At 35.8% G+C, this 23,354-nt stretch overlaps 1 protein-coding gene across 1 annotated transcript in view; it reads right to left on the bottom strand.

Annotated features, from left to right (window-relative positions):
• The window catches only part of LOC131272987 (vomeronasal type-2 receptor 116-like), a 28,274-nt gene extending 5,767 nt beyond the window's left edge, over positions 1–22,507 (bottom strand). The window contains exons 1-5 of the mRNA XM_058290380.2: positions 22,382–22,507; positions 21,186–21,992; positions 12,386–12,613; positions 11,874–11,997; positions 5,380–6,079 (exon numbers count right to left, since the gene is read on the bottom strand). Coding sequence (XP_058146363.2) covers positions 5,380–6,079; positions 11,874–11,997; positions 12,386–12,613; positions 21,186–21,992; positions 22,382–22,507 — 1,985 coding nt within the window. The remainder of the gene's footprint in view (positions 1–5,379; positions 6,080–11,873; positions 11,998–12,385; positions 12,614–21,185; positions 21,993–22,381) is intronic.
• Positions 22,508–23,354: the final 847 nt, after the last annotated feature.

The following is a 23,354-nucleotide window of genomic DNA, read 5'->3' as shown; positions in this document are numbered from 1 at the left end:
CTAGCTAAGCTAGAACAGTCTTTTCAACAAATGGTGCAGAGAGAACTGGAGATCCTTATCAAAAGAAAGAAAGAAGATCCCTATTTCATACTTTATAAAAAAATTAACTGGAAATGGATCAGGGATCAGGGACCCATGTATAAAAGTTCCAATCATAAAACTCCTAGAAGATAATTTAGGAAAATATCTTCAAGATCTTGTAATAGGCAGTAGTTTCATAAAACTTACATCCAAAGCATGAGCAACAAAAGAAAAAAATAGGCAAATGAGGACTTTCTCAAAAATAGACACATGCACCTTAAAGGAAGTTGCCTTAAGGGTGAAAAGGCAGCCACTTCAAAAGAATATTTGGTCATAAAGTATCTGCTAAGGGTTTAATATCTATGATATTCAAAAAGATCACACAACTCCATTACAAAAAAAAAAATACCCCATTTTTTAAAAAATGGGCCAAAGAGTTGAAAAGACACTTATTGACAGAAGAAATACAAATGGTGAAGAAACACAAGAAAAAATGTTCAACATCACTAGAAATTAAGGAAATGCAAATCAGACACTGGGACATCATTTTACACCTATTGGACTGGTCACTATTAAAACATCATAAAAGTATTATAAACATTGGAGAGGATGTGGTGTGAAAGGCACACTTATTCATTGTTTGGAGTGTAGAAAGGTAAAGTCATTGTGGAGGACTGTTTATCAGTTCCGAAGGTCATTGACTATTGACTTGCCATGTTACCTGACAATACCATTACTAGGAATATATCTAGAAGACATGAGAGCAGAGATATGAATAGACATCTACACACACAGCAGCATGATTCACGATTGCCAAAAGTTGGGTACAACCCAGGTGTCCATCAACTTATGAATGGCTAAACAAATTGTGGAGTATACACATGATGAAATATTACGTAGCAGTAAGAAGAAATGAAATCATGAATCCTATGAGAACATGGAAGAAGCTGGAGGATATTTTGTTGAGTAAAGCAAGCCAGACCCAAAAGGACAAATGCTGGATTATGGCACTCTCATGAACTAAGTGTATTGTATAAACTCATGGAGTTAGTAATTAGAATATAGGACACAAAAATAGGAGGAGGATAGAGACTAGAAACCTGATGGTTAAGCAGCAAAATTGGTTAAAAACAAAGGCTGTTTTTAAGACTTAGGAAATAAATAGAAATAGTTAAAGCACATCATGGATCATGGTGTTTGTAACTAGCAGAGCTATTATATGTGTATGACAGTGAGTGAAATGAAACGTTTAAGGTCATGTATATTACTAGAAAGAAAGCTAAAAACTGCAACATGGGACTCTATAAGATAGTAAAACCTCATGTAAAATACAAATATGCATGATATTGCATATATAAGACTTTTTACAAATATAAATAATGATATACTAGAGAGAAGGAAAAAGTTTACCAGCTATCTATGGCTGGGGAAGCAGAGAGATTGAGAGGTGTTGAGTTTTGTTTGTGTGTGTCTGTTTTTTGTTAATTATTATTATTACTGGGGTAATGAAAGTGCTCTAGGAATGAAAAATATGTTGAATGCACAAATATGTGATTAGACCAAATACCACTGATTTTACACTATAGGTGGATTTATGCTTTATTAATATTTATCAATAAAATGGATTTGTTTAAAAATGTTATTAGCAAAGTTGTGGGTGTACAGAGCAATCATGTAGAAAATACAGGATTCCCACACAGCGCCACACCAACACCTTTCATTGATGTCAAATAATTGTTAAATTTGATGATAGATTTTTAAAATATAAGTGACCTCTATTTTTTACTGTAATAGCCAGTATTTAACGAAAGATTTTATATTCTAGACAGTGTGTGAAGCAATTTACATGGATTACAATAAATAAAACATTACTCAGCACATGAAATATTTCCTATTATCATTATTATTTATGCTTAATTTAAAAAGTAATTGATTTGCAGAAAAATCATGTAAAAATTGAAGTGTTCCCATATGTCCCTTATTCTTGACACTTTGCATTAGTAATTACCTTAGTTGCAGTGGATGGAGGATTATTAAAATAGTGCTGTTAACTGTCATCCATAGCTTACATTAGATGCATTTTCCCCATATACCACACTATTATTAACATCTTGTATTAAAATGTTCTACATTAGTGATTATACATAAAACAACATTCTTACAAATGCACTATTACTTATAGTCCATCATCTACAATAAGGTTCCCTGTGTTATACAGTCCTATGTTGTATTTTTAACATTTTCCCCAGTAATATGTAAGTCGCCTGTATAACTCAGTGGTGTTAATTAACTCACAATAATGTGCTACCAAAATGAGGTCATTTTTTATGAACAACTTCCACTTCTCCAGTTGTCAATCTTTCAATAAATTAGCCTTCTTAGAATAAAGTTAAGCGCACCTAAAATGAACTACATAATCTGTACAATCTGTTTATGCCTGTCTATTCTCACTTCTCCCTTTGCCTTGGATTCCAGTACCTCTGTCTTTTACAGTGCACCTGTCAAACTCAGGTTCTAGGCTCAGCTTATTCCCATGATTGTAATATTATTTTTTCTGTATCTCTGTCCCCTTTCCCTGCCTAGTCCTAAGTCCTGCTCATCTTCCAGGTATCTTTTCTAATTTCCTTATCATGCAAGGCTTTTTCCTTAGTTACCATATTTAGATTAGGGCATTCCCTTCTATTCTCTCATTGCATCCTGAATTTTCCTTCAAAGGCCAATGCCATCAAATCAAACTTTACACTTAGATTAATGAGGACAATTTCTGGTTCTATGATGTTCTGTTTTATATCTTCATAGAATAAATACTTTAAATGTATTAATGCATACATGTTGAATGAATGAACAAATGTCCACAAAATGAAATGCACACATAGCATCACAATTTTATGCACTCACAAATTTATTCAACTCTCCTATTGAAGTCTAGTGTGGACAAGGCCTTGTACATAGAAAACACTTCCTCTGAAGCCTTAAAGAGCAAAACTCATAATAACATTTCACATAGGGATAAATTCAGGGTCAGTAATGCAGTGTTAGTGACTATAAACTAGAGCAAGTAAAATGGGACTCAGAAGTAGAGAGTAAAAATCTGCTCTCATGTCCCATTTTAGTACTTCTAGATAGCAAGTATATTCATTGTAAATATTTTCAGGTGAGAGTAGAAAAAATGCATTAACATGATAACCAAAATGACTGGTTGAGGCTATACCATGGTCCACTCCACCACTCACACACCATGGGGTTTTCTCACCCAGGTCATGCTATTTCCTAGATGAGCTATTTGTTTCTGCCTGCAGTTTTCCTGCTGCCTGTAGTGATGGGAAAATGCTGTAGTTCTTTGTACAGAATTCAGTTAAAGTTTATTTCTCAGCTTAGTCTCAGTGCCTTGACAGTGAGTACCTATAGGTCTAGGGGCAGTAGGATACTTATCCATGCATTATTTGCTCTGCAAATTATTTTGGTGTTAGGGGATTATTGGTTTCTGAGTCCAAATCATGGAATCTCAGAAACAAGGGAAAGGGGATTCAAAGTCCAACTGATATGGCCCAATAAAAGCTGTATAATTCAAACTGCTACAGAGTGTGCCCAGAAACAGAGCTTTTATATGTAGGTATTTATTATCCTTAAAATATAGCAATTCAAATATGTGGGAAAGTAAGGAATATTCCCTAAATGGTATTGGATCATTAAGATCACCATAGTCAGGTAAAGACAAATGAGTTTATATGGCTAAGAATTCAAAATGTGTTGGGAGGTCATCAGAAGGGTGGTGCTTATGCACATCTCACATCTCAGTAGGATCTCAGAGACAGCCAAAGTAGATACAACCCCAGGTAGTGGTGCTTCTGAGGGTATGGTGACACCCAGGTCTTACAATCATGGCAGATGGCTCTGGAATTTAGTGCCTTGCCAGTGGGCCCTACTTGGCAATTTGTGCTCCTGAATTTGATGGAGTTGGACTAAGATGTGACTTCTCCACACAAGCGTTTTCTGATGCTATTATTGAACCATTTTTGGTGCTGGGGCTGGTGTATGCCAAGGAGACTTGAATCTCTGGACTGTTCATGTGCTAGCTGCGGTCTGAGTCTCAGCAGACTTGCAAATCCTACCCTCTGATTCATTGGATTTACCCAGGTCAGCTGAAAGGGAGGTAAGGATGGACAACCACCACGTCAAGGAACTGAGAGTTTAGACCTGTGGGCATGAGATTCCCATTCACAAGCCATGCATGATAGAAGTCCCTTCTCAGTTGAGAGGTGGAAAGGGCATCGCCATCCCAGGGTCCTCAGGTTGGAGATGTAAAATATGGAGTAGAGTGGACTTACTGATATTCTACTATAGAATTATTGTGACTCTAGCAATGGAAGAAATTATAGCAGTGATGTGGAGACAGTGGCCACAGGGGTTGGTGAAGGCAGGGAGAGGGAAAAGAAGGTGTGATAAGGGGGCATTTTCAGGCTTTGGAGTTTCTCCTGAATAGTGTTGCAGGGACAGATGCAAGACAATATATATCCTGCCATAACCTACTGAGTGTACTAGGGGAGTAAACTACAATTTAAACTATAATCCAGGATGTATAAATTATAATCCAAAATGTATTCATCAATTGCAATGAATGTACCACACTGAAGAAAGAAGTTGTTGATGTGGGAAAATTGGGGTTGTGGGGAGTGGGACATATGGGAAACTCCTATATTTTAAAATGTAACATTTCATGTGATCTATGTATATTCTAAAAATAATTAAATATATATTTTTAAAAATCAAAAAACAACAATTAAGAAAGACATAGCCAGAGAAAAGGAAGAAATCTATATCATGTTTTCGATGGTAATTTGGAAAAAAAGAAATTGAGAAACAAAGGACTGAAAACCAAAGTAAAAGTCTATATAAATATATTCAGAACACATAAAATATCTAGAATAACAGTATTCAGCATTAGATTAATTGTGAAATAAAAATAAGACAAATGAAATTTAAAGTTGAAAAGTTGGATGGCTGTGGTTGTCATTCTGATATTTTGAGAGAGGAGGAAAATTATATTTGCTTCATAATCAGTGAGGGTAAATGCAATGATGGTATAGATTTTCTTCAGATCTTCTATTTATTGCAGGAAAACATTAAATTATAACTTAAGACAGCTTATTGCCCCCAGAAGGTGATTTATACAATAATCCATGCTGAGTGTTCCTATCTGGCCTTAACAAAATAATATAGCACTTTGGGCCAAAGATGCAGGTTAGTAATCCAGCACTGGAAGCCAAGATGGAGAAGATCTTCACAGCTGCCATGACCTTCCCCTTGGTGCTGTGGTAGACAGGGAGGAAAGTGACCCAAACACTGCAGAACACCAACATGCTGAAGGTCAAGAACTTGGCTTCATTAAAGGTGTCAGGAAGGTTCCTGGCCATGAAAGCTACAATGAAGCTCCCGAAGGCCAAGCAGCCCAGGTATCCCAGGACACAGTAGAAGGCAGTGGCTGAGCCCTTATTGCACTCGATGATGATATAACCAGGCTCAGAGTGTGCATCTTTATCAATGAATGGGGGAGAGGTTCCCAGCCAGATGCCACAGATTGTCATCTGGATCAGGGAGCAAACGGGAATAACAAAGTTAGGTGCTCCTGATACCAACCACTGCCTCATCCTTCTCCCTGGAGCAGTGACCTTGAATGCCAGAACCACAGTGGTTGTTTTGGCCAAGACAGTGGACACAGCCACGGTAAACACAATTGCAAATGTGATTTGTTGGAGGGTGCAGGTGGCTGTGTTGGGACGACCGATGAAGAGCAAGGAGCAGAGGCAGCACGGCTTGAGGGAGATGAGCAGGATGTAGCTGAGAGTCCTGTTATTGGCCTTGACGATGGGAGTGTCCCGGTGCTTCACAAAGACTCCAAGAATAACAGCGGTGAGGAAAGAGAGGCAAAGTGCTGTGCAGACCAGAGTCATGCCCAAAGGGTCTCCATAAGCCAGGAAGGTCACAGTTTTTTGGATGCAGCGAGTTCTCTCACTGTTTGCATACTGATGATATGGACACTTCACACAGTGTTCTATATCTGACAAGAAATGCAAAGTGTCACCAGCACACATTCAGTAATTCTCACTTATTCACTGGACCCAAAACAATAAAATTGGACAATTTCAGCCAAATCTGCCCAGTTTGTGATGACTCGAAAGAACTCTGTGTTTTAATCTGCTTATTTTCCTTCCCCTAAACTTTCTTTTAGACTTCTGGCTTTCTTTTGGAAGTTCAGTCCTTCAATTTCATAACAGTTCCACTTTACTCACTTTTGAGCTGCCATTCTTTTCTTTTTTAAAATGTATTTCTTGGTGTGTAACATATAGTCATACAAGGGAACAAACCATACGTGTATGCCTTAATGAATTATGAGGAAGTGAAACTATGGGTAACACCACACAGGCCAAGCACTAGAACACACCCAGCCCTCCAGAGGCCTCTTTTCTAACCTCTCTAAATCATTTACTCCCTCTCAAATCTCCAAATAATCTACCTTCTTGAATTCTAAGCACCTAGTTTACTTCTGCTTGGGTTCTTTTACCAATATTATTTGTGAGATTCATTCATTTCACTGGATGTATTTGTATAGTTCATTCGTTTTTTAAAATTTTTATTCAAAATTACTAATATATGAACATACACAAAGACTAAGTATAAAATAAAAGTTGTGAACTTACAAACAAACATGCATAACATCACACAGAGATCCCATATGTCAAGTCACCACCAACACACTGTATTGTTGTGAGACAAAATCAGGGAGTATGGAACTAGTGTACCAAATATATGGTATGGATGATGGCTGGTGGTGATATACTGATTATATTATCTCATAACCTGTAACAAATATTCCCCTGTTTTGGTGTGTTGATGAAAGGGTGTTGTATGGGAATTCTACACATATGCTTGATTATTTTATAAGTGCCAACTTTGTAATAAAAATATATTTTTATATTATTTATAATAATAATAGAGTGGGCAGGTGATAAATACACTGAATATAACATGAAATATAGTTAATAGTAAGATTGTGATAATATTCTTTCATAATTTAGATTTCATTCACTTTTAAATATATTTTTATTTCCTTTTTACACACTCATTATGTGCACCAACAAATATTTCCTCTTCCCTTTACCCTCATCCCCTTGAACCCTCTTCATTGATTTCTGCTCCTGGGGATTTGCTCCTTTTTAACATCTCTTATAAATGACATTTCACTTCCTTATTTCAAAGAGTATAATGTTTGCAAGGTTCTTATATTTAGAAATGCATATCAGAAATTCAGTGTTCTTTGTAGCCAAATCGTATCTCATTGTTTGTATGTCCCACTGCTTATTTACCCATTCATTTATTAATAGACATTGGGTCACTTCCATGTGTTGGCTATTGTCAAAAATGCTGCTATAAACATTGTGCACAATTATCTGTTTGAGTACATGCTATCACTTTGTATGGGTACATCCAGGGAAATGGAATTAGCAGATCATGTGGTAATTCTATTCTTTAAGAAACTGACATATTGCTTTCTGCAGCAGCTGAACTATTTTACATTCCCACCACCAGTTTATTAGAGTTCCAATTTCTCTGCATCTTTCCAACACTTGTTATTTCACATTTTTAAAACATAGTCTTTGTGGGTGTGAAGTGTTATAATCCATTCTCTTATAATGCTGAATAGAATTCTATTAATACATCATTTTTTTAATCCATTTTACAGTTTATGGACTTTTGATTATTTATGAGTATTAGTTATTATTAAAGTTACTGCCATGAACATATTTGGTACGATAAGATGCTATAATTTTGGATTGTATAATAAGCAAATATTCACCATTACAGGTAATACCATAGAGCTGTCCAAAGTTTTACACCAATTTACCATCCAGTTGTTCCATATTCTTTTTTCTTTTATTATTTTAAGATTATTTATTTATTTATTTGTTTCTCTCCCCATTCCCTCCTCCCCCGTCCCACCTGTCTGTTCTCTACATCTATTTGTTGCGTGTTTTTTGTCCACTTATGTTGTTGTCAGTGGCATGGGAATCTGTGTTTCTTTTTATTGTGTCATCTTGTGTCAGCTTTCCCTGTGCGGTGGCATTCCTGGGGAGGCTGCACTTTCTTTCATGCTGGGCGGCTCTCCTTATGGGGCACACTCCTTGCGCATGGGGCTCCCCTACATGGGGACACCCCTGCATGGCATGGTACTCCATGCCCGCATCAGCCCTGCACATGGGCCAGCTCCACAAGGGTCAAGGAGGCCCAGGGTTTGAGCCACAGACCTCCCATGTGGTAGACAGATGCCCAAACCACTGGGCCAAGTCCGCTTCCCTCCATATTCTTTTCAACACTGGACACAGTAATAATGTTTAATTTTAGCTTTTATGGGATGTTCTGAGTATTTCATTATGCTTTTTAAATGCAATTTCCTTGTGAATAATTAATCTGAGCACTATCACATATGTGCATTGCATGTTTGGAGATGTTTTGGTAAGGAGGACTTGTTCACACATCGAACTTTTTTCTAATGAATTTTTTGCTTATCTTGATCTATAGGAGCTCTCAGTATATTCCTGATGTAATTCATTGTTGACTAGATCTATTTTAAATAATTTAATCCACTTGTGGCTTTACCTTTCATTGATGAGCAAAAAATAGCAGTATTATTGTAGTTAACATTTATCAAATGTTTCCTTTAAGGTTGATGTTATATTTGTTTTATTTAAGAAATTTTCGACTTTGAAGATGAAAATATTCTTCTTTAAGTTTCTTTAATATTTTTATTTTTACATTTAGAATTCCAATGTGCCTGATTTTGATGAATCTTTATGTGACCAGATTGTTTCTGGATATGCCATTTGGGTTTTCTTTTGTTTTTCTTTCTTTTTCTATCCTTATGCTGAAAGAACATTATTGTGACTTCATAAAAAATGAAACAGGTAGAATAAGTACTCCAATTTCAATCTTTGTCTTAAAATTTCTCTTGACCAAGTTTTTTTCCTGTTTGATTTCATATGAATGATATAATAAGTTTCAATTGCCTCAAAAAAGTTGGGATTTTGAAAGCAATTACATTGTGTCAATCCATTTGGAGAATAATGATACCTTTCCAATACTGAGTCCTTTCCCTTATGAATATGGTTTCTCCCTCCATTTATTTAGTCTTTTTGAAATTTTCCAAATGATTTTCTATATCTTTATGTGCAGAAGTCTTTCCAAAATTTGCTTAATATTATTTTCAGGTATTTAATACTTTCAAGATATTGTAAATGTAATCTCTGAAAATTTCATTTTAGAAAGTCCTATGACTTGCATATATAAGGATTTATATTACACTTGTATTCAGACCACTATCTCAGTTTGTAAAATCTTCCCGATTTTAGACATACACAATAAAATCCTTCACAAATGATGTCAGCTCTATTTTATCCTTTCCCATAATCACTCATTCCAATTATTTTCCTGCCAATATTACATTGGGAAAGAGCCCCAGTGTATTGGTGACCGTGTTAATACTGTGGATTTTTTCTTTATTCATCTCCCAGGCCTGAAATGCTTCCAAACGATGATACTTGTTAGTTTTCAGGTTGATACTTGTTAGTTTAAGGGATTAAGATGATTCCCTTCTATTCCATATTTGATAAGTGATACTTTTGTTGTTTGTTTTAAAATCACTGGCGGTGTTGAATTGTATTAAATGTTTTCCTGCATGCATTGAGATGACTCTACTTTTCAGGGGGCACACATACTGAATTACCTTGCTTTGTCATGAGAACACATCTTTATACAAGCTGGAAACCTAGACTACAAATTTTTTTCTCTTTGACATGTGAGTTCATGTTTAAAAAGCAAGACACCTGTAAATTTTCTATCTTGTAATGACCTTATAAGATTTTGATAAAAATGTTAAGCTTTAATCATAAAATGAATTGAGAAGTTTTCCCATTTCTTTCCTATTTCCTGGAAGAGTTTGAGTAAATAAGCTTAATTTTTGCCTTGAAAGTTTGGTGGAATTCCCCAGTAAAGCCATTGGTGAATATAAAAATATATGACAATGTTTTAAAGTTTTTAAAGTGTGGATTCAATAATTGAAGGAGATATGAAACTTTTCAGATATTTCATTTTTTCTTGGGACATTTTTTGGTAACTTATTTTTCTGGGAATTTGTGAATATAATTTACATTTTCAAATATATTGGAATAAAATAGTTTATACTAGGCTTTTATGATACAAAATTCTGCACAGAGGGCAACTTTTTTTTAGTCCTGATATTATTTATTTTGCAAATTTCATTTTTCATAATACACCATTCTAGGGATTATTAATTTTTTCCCTAATTTTAGCCTTAGCTTTATCTTTTTATCCTATCTAGATTGTCCTTTATTAAGTTTCTTATAATTATTATTTTCTCTCTTCTCTTTTCTTTATGATTTATTTGCTCTTATTATTTTAATTTTTGAAGAATACTTAGCTGTTCAGTTTTTTCATTTAAATATATATAATAAATAATTTAAAATTATATATTCTATCATTATACATTTTTCTCTAAAGACAGCTAGCTTTAGCTCTATCCCATATCACTTAAAATGTAGCATTTTTAATTTCAAAGTAGTTTTATAAAATCTATTGTATTATCTAAATTAAATGAGTTGCTAAAATGTATATTTCTTGATCTCCTAACATGTGGGAGTAGGCGTTGATGGTTACAGTATTCTTTATATGTGCACATGGAACATATACTTGTACCTGTATTGTACCGATGTGTACATGGATCATTTTCCCAAATTGACAAATTGCTTTGTTATATCTTTAGTCTGAACACATCTCCAAAAAATGGAATAATAGGAAGTGTTTTGGAAAATTTAACCTCATATTAATCAATAAATGAAACTCAGAAATTCCCCACCAAAGATGTCATTCCAGCATGTAATATCATGAATATGGCTAATTTCAAGAATTGTATTATGAAGAAAATATGGCATATTGATTTTCTGTCACATTTATATACCGTGTCTCCATCTCCATCCTCAATATCTTCTGTGATCTTAGTCACACTGAAATCTGTTTTCCAGTTCTCTGAATCTATGAATAATACATGCAGTGGTGATTTGCTTCTTTCTCATTTATAAGAATTCTGCCAAGAATTTATTGCCCCTTCATTCATCTTACATAATACTAATGCTACTGCTTCTATGAAAAACTCCATGGAAACATTTGTCCCAATGAATTTGCAAGCCCTTAAACCTCTGCACATGCACTAATTGCAGGCTTTAAGGATGTACACAAAGTATATCTATGTTTTGTCCCCACGGTCAGCTGTGAACTATGAGAAAGCAGAAAGTGAAACCCATTCATTGTAGCTGTGCTGTATATTGTCCTCATATGGCACTCCACAGAAATATTCATTTCTAAAAAATGTAACAAATGTTCTGAGCACCTGTTCTTCATATCAGTGTTAGTTATGGTGAAACTGAAGAGGATTAAGACCCAAGCTTTTGATACAATCTAAATATTCTTTCAAACAGGATGCAGAGCAGGTAGTTATAATACAATGTATTAATTACAGGATAAGGATGAAACTTAGTTTACTATTGTGAGTTCAAGAAAAGTGTTTCCTATAGATGACTGCCTGCAATGGGTCTAAAGTTTATCAAATATAATAGATAAGTGCAGAGGAGTGTCATCTCAATGGAAAATATTATTGATTATAAAATTAAATTGCTAAATGAAGGATGAATTTTGACTCTAGTTTCCTACAGAAACTTTTCAATACCTTGTATGAGTGGGGGATATAAAGGAGAGATGGGACTTTCTTCTTGTCATGAACTTACCTGTCTCATTGGAAATCTCATTCTCTGGGCATGCAGTACAAAGAAAGCAGCAGGCAGGCTTTCCCAACTGAGATGTTTTGCTGAAACCAGGAATACACTTCTCACTGCATACTGAGTGGGGAGTCTAGGAAGAAAATCAAAAACCTGTTAAAAAGTGTAACTTTATCTCTCCAAAATATACACTGCTAGGGGTGTTGACACAAACACAAATTTAAATTTTAAATACATGAATCAATTTATCTGAAAGGATTTCATTTTCATGGTAATATGTGAAATAAAAAATTATATATATATATATATATATATATATATATATATATATATATATATATATATATATAAAATGTGTCCTTACCATCCATTTGACAGTGTGTAAGAAAAATTTTCAAGTTGAAGGTTAAGATGTTAAATATACAGATTGGCAATTTACTGAGCAATAAGGAGGAAGGAATCCCCCATAAAGATATTTTCTTTATATGTAATACAAAATACGATGATTGAATCATACCCACCTCTGAAAATCCTGCGTTCCACTCTATCATCTCCTCAGATATTGAAAATTGTTGATCATGTGGCATATCTGAAGCAAATTGTCCTACTTTAACTTTTAGACCAAAACCTTCTGGAAAATTCCAAAAGTTGAGAATGTCAAACCTGGTATCCAATTTCCTTGCCTCATCCAAAACCACGTGGTCACCAACAGGATTTTTAAATTGTGTGTTTTTCAGAAATGGGTGCAGCTAAAAGAGACATCATTTGTTGAGAGAGTTTGTCCAAAGATTAAAGATTGAAAACCCAAATTAGGGAACATCCATGAACCTATGGGAGCCCTGCTTCATAATACAAATTAATTATTAGCATCCGATGAAGTAAAAGAAAGAAAAGTGAATGGAGAGAAGATGGGAAAATATGGTGGCCAAATAAGTAGCTAGAAATGTCAGCTTGTCCTACAAGACAATTAGTAATCACCCAGAACTATCTAAAGCACTTGTTTGGGGTACCTGGGGGACAGTGGAGCATCCTGCAACATCTGAAAGAATGGAAGGAGACTTCCCATTTGCAGATATTTGTGAGTAAAGTTCTCCCCACCATGGAGGCTTGTGGCAGCAGTGCAAGCCACCTTGGAAACTATTCTGAGTCTGAAATTGGAAGATCCACTTTGAAAAAAATGCAGAGAAAGAGACTTCGGTGTCAACTTCAGCTCCTGATTAGGAACCTCAACTGGATAAAGTATAATCCTAAGAACAGCTCAAATTTGAAACTGCCTAAGTCAGAAAAAGAACAGTAGGCTAGGCTCCCTTTTAAATCTGTCTCTGGCATGATGGGAGGCAGGGCTGACAGAAAATCACAGTGAAGGTAGGGACTGGCATCTTTCCACCAGAATTGGATAGCAGCCCTAAGATCGGCTCCAGCCAACCTCTGGCAGGAAGGAAGCTGGGGGGACCTGGACCAACCTTTTTGTGTAGCCACAGGTGATTTTGACAAGTACAGACTGAATATTTGGAAATCTTAGACCTGCTGATTTTTAATCACTTTCAATTCCATCTTCACCTCTGCCTCCAAATGGGATAGGAAGGGAGCTGTGTGTCCTCAGCCTTTCTGGACAATGGTAGGCACTTTTGGATTGCATAGACTGAACTGGTGGGTACCTGTTGATCTGCCCCCAACTCCCAATAGGTAAGGAGGGGTCTTAGGTTTCCAGTGTCTTTCCAGGCAATGGCAGGTAATTTCAGCCTGCATGGTCTGAACCTCTGGTCACCTGTGGGTCCACATCAATGACCCAAAAGGATAGGACAAAGCTGGCATTTTCTCAGTCTCTCTGGGCAATGGAAGACCCTTTTGGCATGCATGGAATGAAGGGCAAGGTGCCTTGGGATCCACCCCCACATGCTGAAAGGTTAATTGGGGACTGGTGTTTCCTCAGCCTCTTCAGGTATTGGTAGGCACAGACTAAACTGTTGCGTATCAGTGATTCGGTTCTCACCCCTTAAAGGGAAGTTCTTCAGGGCAACTGAAGCCATATTTAGCCCAAATGAATATGATTGCTGTGCACTCTAGAGAGTCCATTCCCACCCCCAGCAGGGAGGCGCCCCAGAACTATGTCATTCTACCTGGGCCTGACATTTTGAACCTATATGGCATAAGATTGAAGCCCATACCTGAATCTCTACCCCCACCCATACCAGTCGAGGAAGGGTCCTGAGGCTTCATCAGTCTATTTGGGCAACTACAGATAATCTTTGCCTGAACAACTTGGATTATTATGCATGGCTGAAGTTCGGTCCCTACCCCTGACAGAGAAGAAATGTTGGAGAAGATTAATCAGTTCCAGGGCAATGCAAGCAGCTTAAGCCTCCACAGCTTGCAGCACCAAGTTCATCCTCAGTTTCTACTACAACACCAGCAAAGGAGAAAAGGCAAGAAGGATCTAAAGTAAAAGGAGAACATGCATCCATTATAAATAAATCTTGTAAGCCAGATGCCAAGGCACCAAAAAAATAAAAATACAATCCTTGATAAGAAAAAGGAAGATATGGGCTATTTAAAGGATCAAGATAACCCTCCAGATGACAAAGGATTTGACACAACTAAGCCTAGATTTCAAACAAGTCTCCTTAATAAATTCAATGAGATAGCTAAAGGAATTAAGGGTATTAAGAAGACACTGAGTGAGCACAGAGAAGAATTTGAAAGTATTCATAGAAAAACAGCAGACCCTAGGAGAATGAAAGATTCAATAAATGAAATTAAATACACACTGGAGCATATAGCACCAGATTTGAGGAGGCAGAAGAAAAGATCAATGAGCTTGCAGATATGGCTTCTAAAAGCAAACATACAAAAGAACAAATATAGGAAGGAACAGAAATAATTTAACTGAGTCTCATGGAACTAAATGGCAGAAAGACATGCAAGCATACACGTCACTGGTTTCTGAGCAGTAGAACAGAAGAGAAAATGGGCAGAAGGATTATTTGAAGAAATAATAGTAGAAAATTTCACAACCCTATTGACAGACATAGATATCCATGTCCAGGATGCACAGCACACTCCCATTTGAGTAAATCCGAATAGACCAACTCCAAAACACATAGTAATCAGAATATCAAATACCAAAAACAATTAGGGAATTCTGAGAGTAGTAAAAAAAAAAAGTGATGCATAACATAAAAGGGATACCATATAAAATTAAGTGATGATTTCTCCTAAGAAACAATGGATAAAATTATGAAGTAACATGATATATTTAAGATACTGCCTGGGAAAAAATACCAGGCAAGAATTTATATCTGGCAGGACTGTCTTTTAAAAATGAGGGTGAGTTTAGAATAGCCATGGATAAACAGTAACTGAGAAAGTCTATCACAGAGACTAGCATTGTAGGAAATACTAAAGAGAGTGCTAGAATCTGAAAAGAAAATAAAGGAGACAGTCTTGGAAGAGAGTCTAGAAATGAAGATTACATCAGTATAAGTAACTAAAAGTATCAAAAGAGTGGTGAAAATAAAATATGATTGATAAATTCCAAAGCTTAAAAAGGGTTAAATAAGAACTGATTTCACTGGAAAAAACATTAAATATTAATGCATTAAAGTCCCCAGTCAAAAGTCACAGACTGATGGAATAGAAAAGAAAATAATGAGCCCCCTATATGTTGTCTGCAAGAGGCTCACCTTAAAACCCGGGATACCAAGAGATTGAACATGAAAGATTGGAAAAAGATATTCCTCCATGCAGTAACAAAAAAAAAAAAAAAAAATGCTGGAGTAGCTCTATCCATATTGGATGGAATAGACTTTAAAAGCAAAATTTTCATTACACACAAGGAAGGATATTATATATTAATAAAAGGGGCAATACACCATGAAGAAGTAACAGTCTTAAATGTATGTAGATCTAAGCAATATGTCCCAAGATACATGAGGAAAACACTGTCAAAACTGAAGGGAGAAAAATGTATTTTGATAATAATAGTGGAGACTTCAATACTCTACTCTCAGCATTGGATAGAACACTTCACAGAGGATCAATGAAGAAATAAAGAGCTTGAATAATATGACAAATGATTTAAACCTAATGGACATATACAGAGAACTGGACCTAAATATAGCAGGATACACATTCTTTTCAAGTGCTCATGGATCTTCCTTCAGGATAGATTGTATATTGGGTCACAAAGCAGATCTCAATAAAATCAACAAGATGTAAATTACACAAAACAATCTCTCTGATCATAATAGAATGAAGTTGGAAATTAACAGGAGGCAGAAAAGTGGTAAATTTACAAATATATGAGCATTAAACATCTAGTCATTAAATAATCAGGGGGTCAAATAAGAAATTTTGAGTAAACCCACAAATATCTTGAGATGAATGGAAATAATAACACAGCATATCTGAACTTATGGAATGTAATCAAGGCAGTGCTGAGAAGGAAATTTAAAGTCCTCAGTGCTTACATTTAAAAGGAAGGAAGAGTTAAAGTCAATAACCTAACCACTCAGCTTGAGAAACTAGAAGAAGGACAGCAAAATAATGCCAAATCAAGTAGAAGGAAAGAAAGAATAAAGATTAGAAGAGAAATAAATGAAATTGAGAACAACAAAAAAGTAGAAAGAATTAACAAAACTAAAAATTGGTTCTTCAAGAAGATAAACAAAATTGACAAACACATATGTAGGTTGCTGTAAGAAAAAAGAGAGATGATAAAAATATATGAAATAAAAAATGAAAATGAGGACATTACTCCTGACCACACAAAAATAAAAGACATTATAAGGGGATCCTATGAACAACTGTATGCCAGAAAACCAGACAATGTAGATGAAAGAAATAATTTCCTAGGAATGTACAAACTATGCTGTTTCTAAATGAAATCAAAGATCTCAACAAACTAATCACAAATAAAGAGACTGAGGCCATCATCAAACAAAACACTAAAATGAAAATCCCATGACCAGATGGTTTCACAAGTGAGTTCTTCCAAGCATTTGAAGAAAATTTAATACCAGTCTTACTCAAGTGTCTCCAAAAGTTTGAACAACAAGGAATGACACCAAACTCATTCTGGGAAGCCAATATCATCCTAATAGCAAAGTCAGATAAAGATATTAGGAAAAAAATATTACAAAACCATTTCTCTAATGAGTATGGATGCAAATATCCTCAACAAAATACTGGATAATTGAATCCAATGACACATTAAAAGAATTATTTATTATGATCAAGTGGGTGTTAATGAGGCATAAAAGTGTGGTTCAAAACAAGAAAAACATTCAGCATATTACTGAACATTAATAAATCAAATAAGAAAAATCATATGATCTTATTAGTTGATGCAGAAAAGGCATTTGACAAAACACAGCATATCTTCTTGATAAAAATAGTACAGAAGGTAGCAATTGAAGGAAACTTTCTCCACTTGATAAAGTCTATATATGAAAAACCCTCAACTAACATTGTACTCAAAGGTGAAAGACTGAAAGCTTTCAAAATAAGATGAGGAAGAAGAAATCAATGTGCAATGTCACCGCTGTTTTTCAATATACTGTTACAACTTCTAGGTAGAATAATCAGGCAAAAAGTAAATAAAAAGCTTCCACATTGGAAAGGAAGAAGTAAAATTTCACTGTTGCAGTTGATATGATCTTATCTCTAGAAAATCCAAAAAATCTACAATAAAGATGCTAGAGCTAATAAATAAATTCAGTAGATTGTGAGGATACAAGATCAATATTCATAAGTGAGTGGTATTTCTCTACAATCATAATGGCATAATCTGAAGGATGAAGTAAAAAATTTCCATTTAAAATAGCAAATAAGAGAATCTCATGTTTAAGAATAAATTTCAACAAGAATGTAAAACACTTATATTCATAAAACTATAATGCAATAATTTTAAAAAGACCAAAAAAATTGGAAGAATTTTCCATGCTCATGGATTAGACTAAATATCATTAAGAAGTCAATTTTACCCAAATTTGTATGCAGATTTAATGCAATCCCATAAGAATTCCAGCAGGAGTTTTTTTAAAAAATGGAAAACAAAATTGCAAATAATATTTAGAAGGGCCAAGGAACCCAAATGATCAGAAATATCAAAAGGAAGAGTGAGGTTGGAGGACTCTCACATCCAGACTTCAAATCATATTAGCTAGCTACAGTGGTAAAAATATCATGATACAGGCATAAAGATACACACATAGACCAACAGAACTGAACTAACTGTTCAGAAACTGAACCTCACACATCTATGGTCCAGTGATATTTGAGAAGCTTCTCCTACCCACCCTGCTGGAGCAGAACTATCTATTCAGAAAAAGGTGCTGGGAGACTGGATATCCATAACCAAAATAAGAAACAGGATCCCAATCTCATACCTTATACAAAAATTAACAAACAGTGGATTAAAGAAAAGCAAGAACCACAAAGCTTCTCGGAGAAATGTAGGAAAACATCTTCAAGACCTGGCAGTAAGTGGTGCATTCTTTTTTTTTTTTCTGTTTTTTGTCTTTATTTATTTTTTTAATATTACATTAAAAAAATATGAGGTCCCCATATACCCCACACCTCCCCCCACTCCTCCCCCCATAACAAACAATCTCCTTCATCATCATGAGACATTCATTGCATTTGGTGAATACATCTCTGAGCACCACTGCACCTCATGGTCAATCGTAGCCCACACTCTCTGACAGTCCACCCAGTGGGCCACTGTAGGATCTACAATGTCTGGTAATTGTCCCTGCAGCACCACCCAGGACAATTCCAAGTCCCGAAAATGCCCCCACATCTCATCTCTTCCTCCCACTCCCTACCCCTAGCAGCCACCATGGCCACTTTTTCCACACCAATGCCACATTTTCTTCGATTACTAATCACAACAGTTCATGAATAGAATATCAGTAAGTCCACTCTAATCCATACTCTATTCCTCCATTCTGTGGACCTTGGAATGGTTGTGTTAGTGGTGTATTCTTAAACCTTACACTGAAAGCACAAGCATCAAAGGAAAAATATGGATAAATGGGACACCCTGAAACCTAAACACTTTTGTGATTCAAAGGAAATCACCAAGAAGGTGAAAAGGCAGCCTATTCCATAGGAGAAAATATTTGGAAACCATATATCTAATAAAGGTTTAATTTCCATTCAATATAAAGAGATCATTCAAGTCAACAATAAAACGGGAAGGAATCCAATTTAAAAATGGGCGAAAGATCTAAATAGACATTTCTCCAAAGAGGAAATTGGAAATTCAAATGGACAAAAAGCACATTAAAATAAAGTTCCATATCACTACTAGGGAACTGCAAATCAAAATGACAATGAGATATTGTCTCACACCTCATAGAACAGTCATTATTTCATAAATCAGAGCACAATAAATGCTGGGAGGATGTGGAGAAATAAGAGGACTCCTTCACTGTTGGTGGGATTATGAAATGATACTGTGTCTGTGAAAGACAGTTTGGCAGTTCCTTAGGAAGTTAAATATAGAACTGCCCTATGACCCAGCATTCCTTTACTAGGAATATAACTAGAAGAACTGAATATTGTGAGACACACAGACATCTGCAGACCAACATTCATAGCAGCATTATTCACAATTACCAAAAGATGAAAATGACCCAACTGTCCATCAACCAATGAATGGATAAACAAAATCTGGTATATACATATGATGGAATACAATGCTGCAGTAAGAAGAAATGAAATTGGGACACTTATAACATGAATGAATCTTGAAGACATTATGCTAGGTGAAGTAAGTCAGAAAAAAAGGACAAATATTGCTATAGTCTTATTAATATGAACTAAATATGAAAAGTAAATGCATGGAGGTAAAATCTAAGTAGAAGTCATTAGGAGATAAGAGGAGGGGTGAGAAGGACTACTGATGCTTAATGTACGTTGGATTTTAATTAACTTGACTCTAAAATGTGGAAATTGATATAGTTGATGGTAACACATTAAAATGAGTAGTATCTGATTTGTAAATGGTATTGCAGCTGAAAGGGTAGGCTAGGGATATAAAAGTCAAATGAAAGTAAGCTAGAGAATAGTCTAGGGGCTGAAAAACAGTGAACCCACAGCTGGATGACAATTATGGTTGATGGCTGATTTACAAGAGTGTCCTTCTGTGAGCTATTCTAGAATTGTGTCACTATTTCAGTGTAGTGAGAATGTGGATAAGCATGGGAAAAATACAATTAGTGTGACCTCTTGACTGTGGTTATGAGCGTTACTGTAATATTCTCCTCAATGCTAAAAATATATTGTGTTGATAGTGGTGGGGTATGGAGAAATTTGACAAATGTACACTATGGGCAATGATTGTTGATAATAGTCTGATGATATTATCAGATAATCCATATTAAATATTCCAGCACTGTGTGATGTGTTGGTGAATGTATGTTGTATGGGAATTCTAAACATGTGCATGATTGTTTTCTAACTTCACAACCTCTATAATAAAAATATATAAAAAATAATATAGTAGTTTGGGGGAAAATACACCAAATGTAAGTTATGGGCTATAATTATTAGTAATATTTTGATGATGCCTTTGCATAGCTTATAACAAAAGTTTCAAAACAATGCGAGATGTTGGTGGTGGTGTGATGCATGTGACCAATGTATGATAATATGCATGGTTGTTTTGTAAGTTCACAGTTTCACTACACACTTATTTTTTTGTATTTTCATGTATGAATATTTCAATAAAATAAAATGTATGGAGGACTAACATATCATAGAGTCAATACAATAACACTCAATTTGTGCAGAAAACTCCAAAGGCAAGGTGATAAAATAATCTATACACATCAGTTGCAGAAAATCTTAAGGTGGATTATACCTAACCATACTCATTTAATCTTTGAATTCTCCCAGATAATCATATTGCAAAGCATGGTTATCAATACCTAAAGTAGTTGTGGAATTAAATGTGATAATGTATGTACAATACTCAACACTGTCTAAAAGACATTAAGTCCTGTTGTCATTTAAGTGACTGGTGGAAGATGTCTTGATATTTTCTATTTAAAACATTAGTTGGGAAGGAGGTTGAGATCCTTAGTAACAAAGATTGTAAACTCATTTCCTCCCACCCAATGGCATTTCCTTTTTGATGAACTTTTCTACCTAAGACTAGATTTACCTCCTAGACACTAAAACAAGTACACTGAATTCTGGGCTTTTGGGGAACGAACCCTAAGCTATAAACTTGAGCACATATGGCACTCTAAGAAAGTCACATTTATGATATGTTCTGAAAAAACACATGCTATTAAGTGGAAGAGACAGTACCTGCCAAGGCTCAACAATAAGCTCATCTCCATTTTCCCCTGACTGGATTTCTACTCGTTGAAGAAGCATTTCCTGAAGGCTCTGAGCTACAGCATACACTGCATTATATACATTATAACTCCCTTCATTCATGTCCTTGTCAAACTGCCACCAAGGCATCAACTCCAAGGAGGCATTGGGAGGACAATTTTCCAGAGTGTTACAGTCAGATTCAGAAAGCAAGCAATCAAAAGAGATGAACCACAATTTAGCAAGGTAAAAGTCTTCTGGGTATTTTACAGGGTTAACAATCTGGATAAAAGTTTTGAAACCCGGTATCTCACCATGGTGGTATGAAAAAATGAGAGTCCCATGGAATGAGTCAAGGAAAAAGTCTCTTTCACTTGTGGTAACATCCCATTTCGAGGTTGTGATCCAGACTTTCCCTATCACTAACACTCTCCATCTACAAAAACTCAAAACCAATAGTGAGTCAGAGTCACCATAAATGACAACCACTTTCACTGGTGATTCTTTGATACGTAAATGATAGTGCCACTCGAATGTGAAATATGATTTCTCAGTGATAGGGATCATTTCCACAAAGGCTGCACAGACTCCATTCCTGTCCATCTCTTCTCTGAAGTCCCATAGAAACTGGATACCTCTCTTGTGTTCTGAGATGACCAGTCCCACCCAGGTCCAGCTGAAATGCAGCATCAATGAAACCATGCCAAGGGCTAGAGAGGTATCCTTGGGAGCCATCTGATAAATTGATGGAAACTGGCCATCATCCCTCAGATTAGGATCATAAAAAACATAAGTAAGCTAAGGGGTAAGGAGAAAATAAGTCCACATGAAGCAGAGAATTGGTGAACTACCCTCTCAACCCCAATAAATAACAAGCATTCTTAGAAACATAGAAGAAAAGTCTTGCTCTTTTTATTTTCTAATCATCTCCTGATCCCTGGGAGTGTTTTAGAAAATCATTCATCAGTGTCTGAGGTCTGGGGAACTCCTTTATCTTTTCGCCCCTTTCCTTTATATCTATTCCATATAAAGGATATGTGCACATCCCAACATTCTGTATAATGGCCACACCCTTTCAGAAATACATAAACAATTCCATACTTGAACCTTTAAGTTTCTTGAAAATCACACCAAAGGATACTTGATTTAATACTCGGCCCCCTCCCCCCACCCCCACCAAGGCTTACCTGTGGAATTTTGTAGAGTTCCAGCAGTATCCCACCCTGAATGGAAAGTGCCCATGATTGTCCTGTAAGGACTGCTACTGACTTGCTTTCTTTCCTACAGTTGTAATTAGGGTTGTACTTGCCCATCCCGGATTGCCAAATGATGGGAATTTCCAAAATTCTCTGTTCACTGTGCCGGGCATTGTAGATATCAAATCCCAGAGAAATGTTGGGTAATAGATGGGGATTCCTGTTGATCTCTTCAATGGCAAAAAGCATGGCCAGAACATACTGGTAGTTCTTGGTTAGAAACCTTTGTGGTGGGCACAGGGATATTTAGGGAAAAGACACAAATCATGATTATCAACCAATCCAATTCAATGACCAAATTAAGGAGCAAAGCACAGTGAAGTCATTCTAGACTGGGTCTTCTGAATCCACAATATTTTAGCTAATGCTAAAAAGCTAAATATTTCTTTAAAGCCCTGACTGACTTCTACCTATATGGGAATAGGTAAGGGTAGCTACAATGGAAGGTTCAATGAGTGGAAAAACAGAATACCTTCATGGTAGGATTTGTTCTTTAATTCTGGAACCAAAATACTTTTTAAAATATTAACACATCATTAAATGATTTGTAGAATGTCAGGAATATTGGCATGAGTTTGAAGACAGATTATTTCCAACTAAAGTGTGAGTCTCCTTAACAGTTCAGATCTGCAATAGGGACAGAAGTGGATGGGACAGACAAAATGATCTGCAGAAGACTGACAGTCAGTTAGCCTAAACATCTACCCCATCAAGTTTTGGATCTTCCATCATCAAAAATCAACAAACTGTGAAGAGCCTCAGAGACGCAGTGAAGGAGGATTCAGGCAAGGCAGGAAGATTTGAGAGAGTAAAAATGATGAAGGGGGAGGTGAATATTATGCATACCTAATAAGACAGGAAACACTTTAGGAATCTAAGAGGAACTGCATCATAAAGTCTAAAA

This window comes from Dasypus novemcinctus, chromosome 30 (genome assembly GCF_030445035.2).
Source record: "Dasypus novemcinctus isolate mDasNov1 chromosome 30, mDasNov1.1.hap2, whole genome shotgun sequence".
Taxonomy (NCBI): domain Eukaryota; kingdom Metazoa; phylum Chordata; class Mammalia; order Cingulata; family Dasypodidae; genus Dasypus; species Dasypus novemcinctus.
The sequence above is the reverse complement of the archived record's forward strand: the minus strand, read 5'-3'. Positions and strand labels throughout refer to the sequence as shown.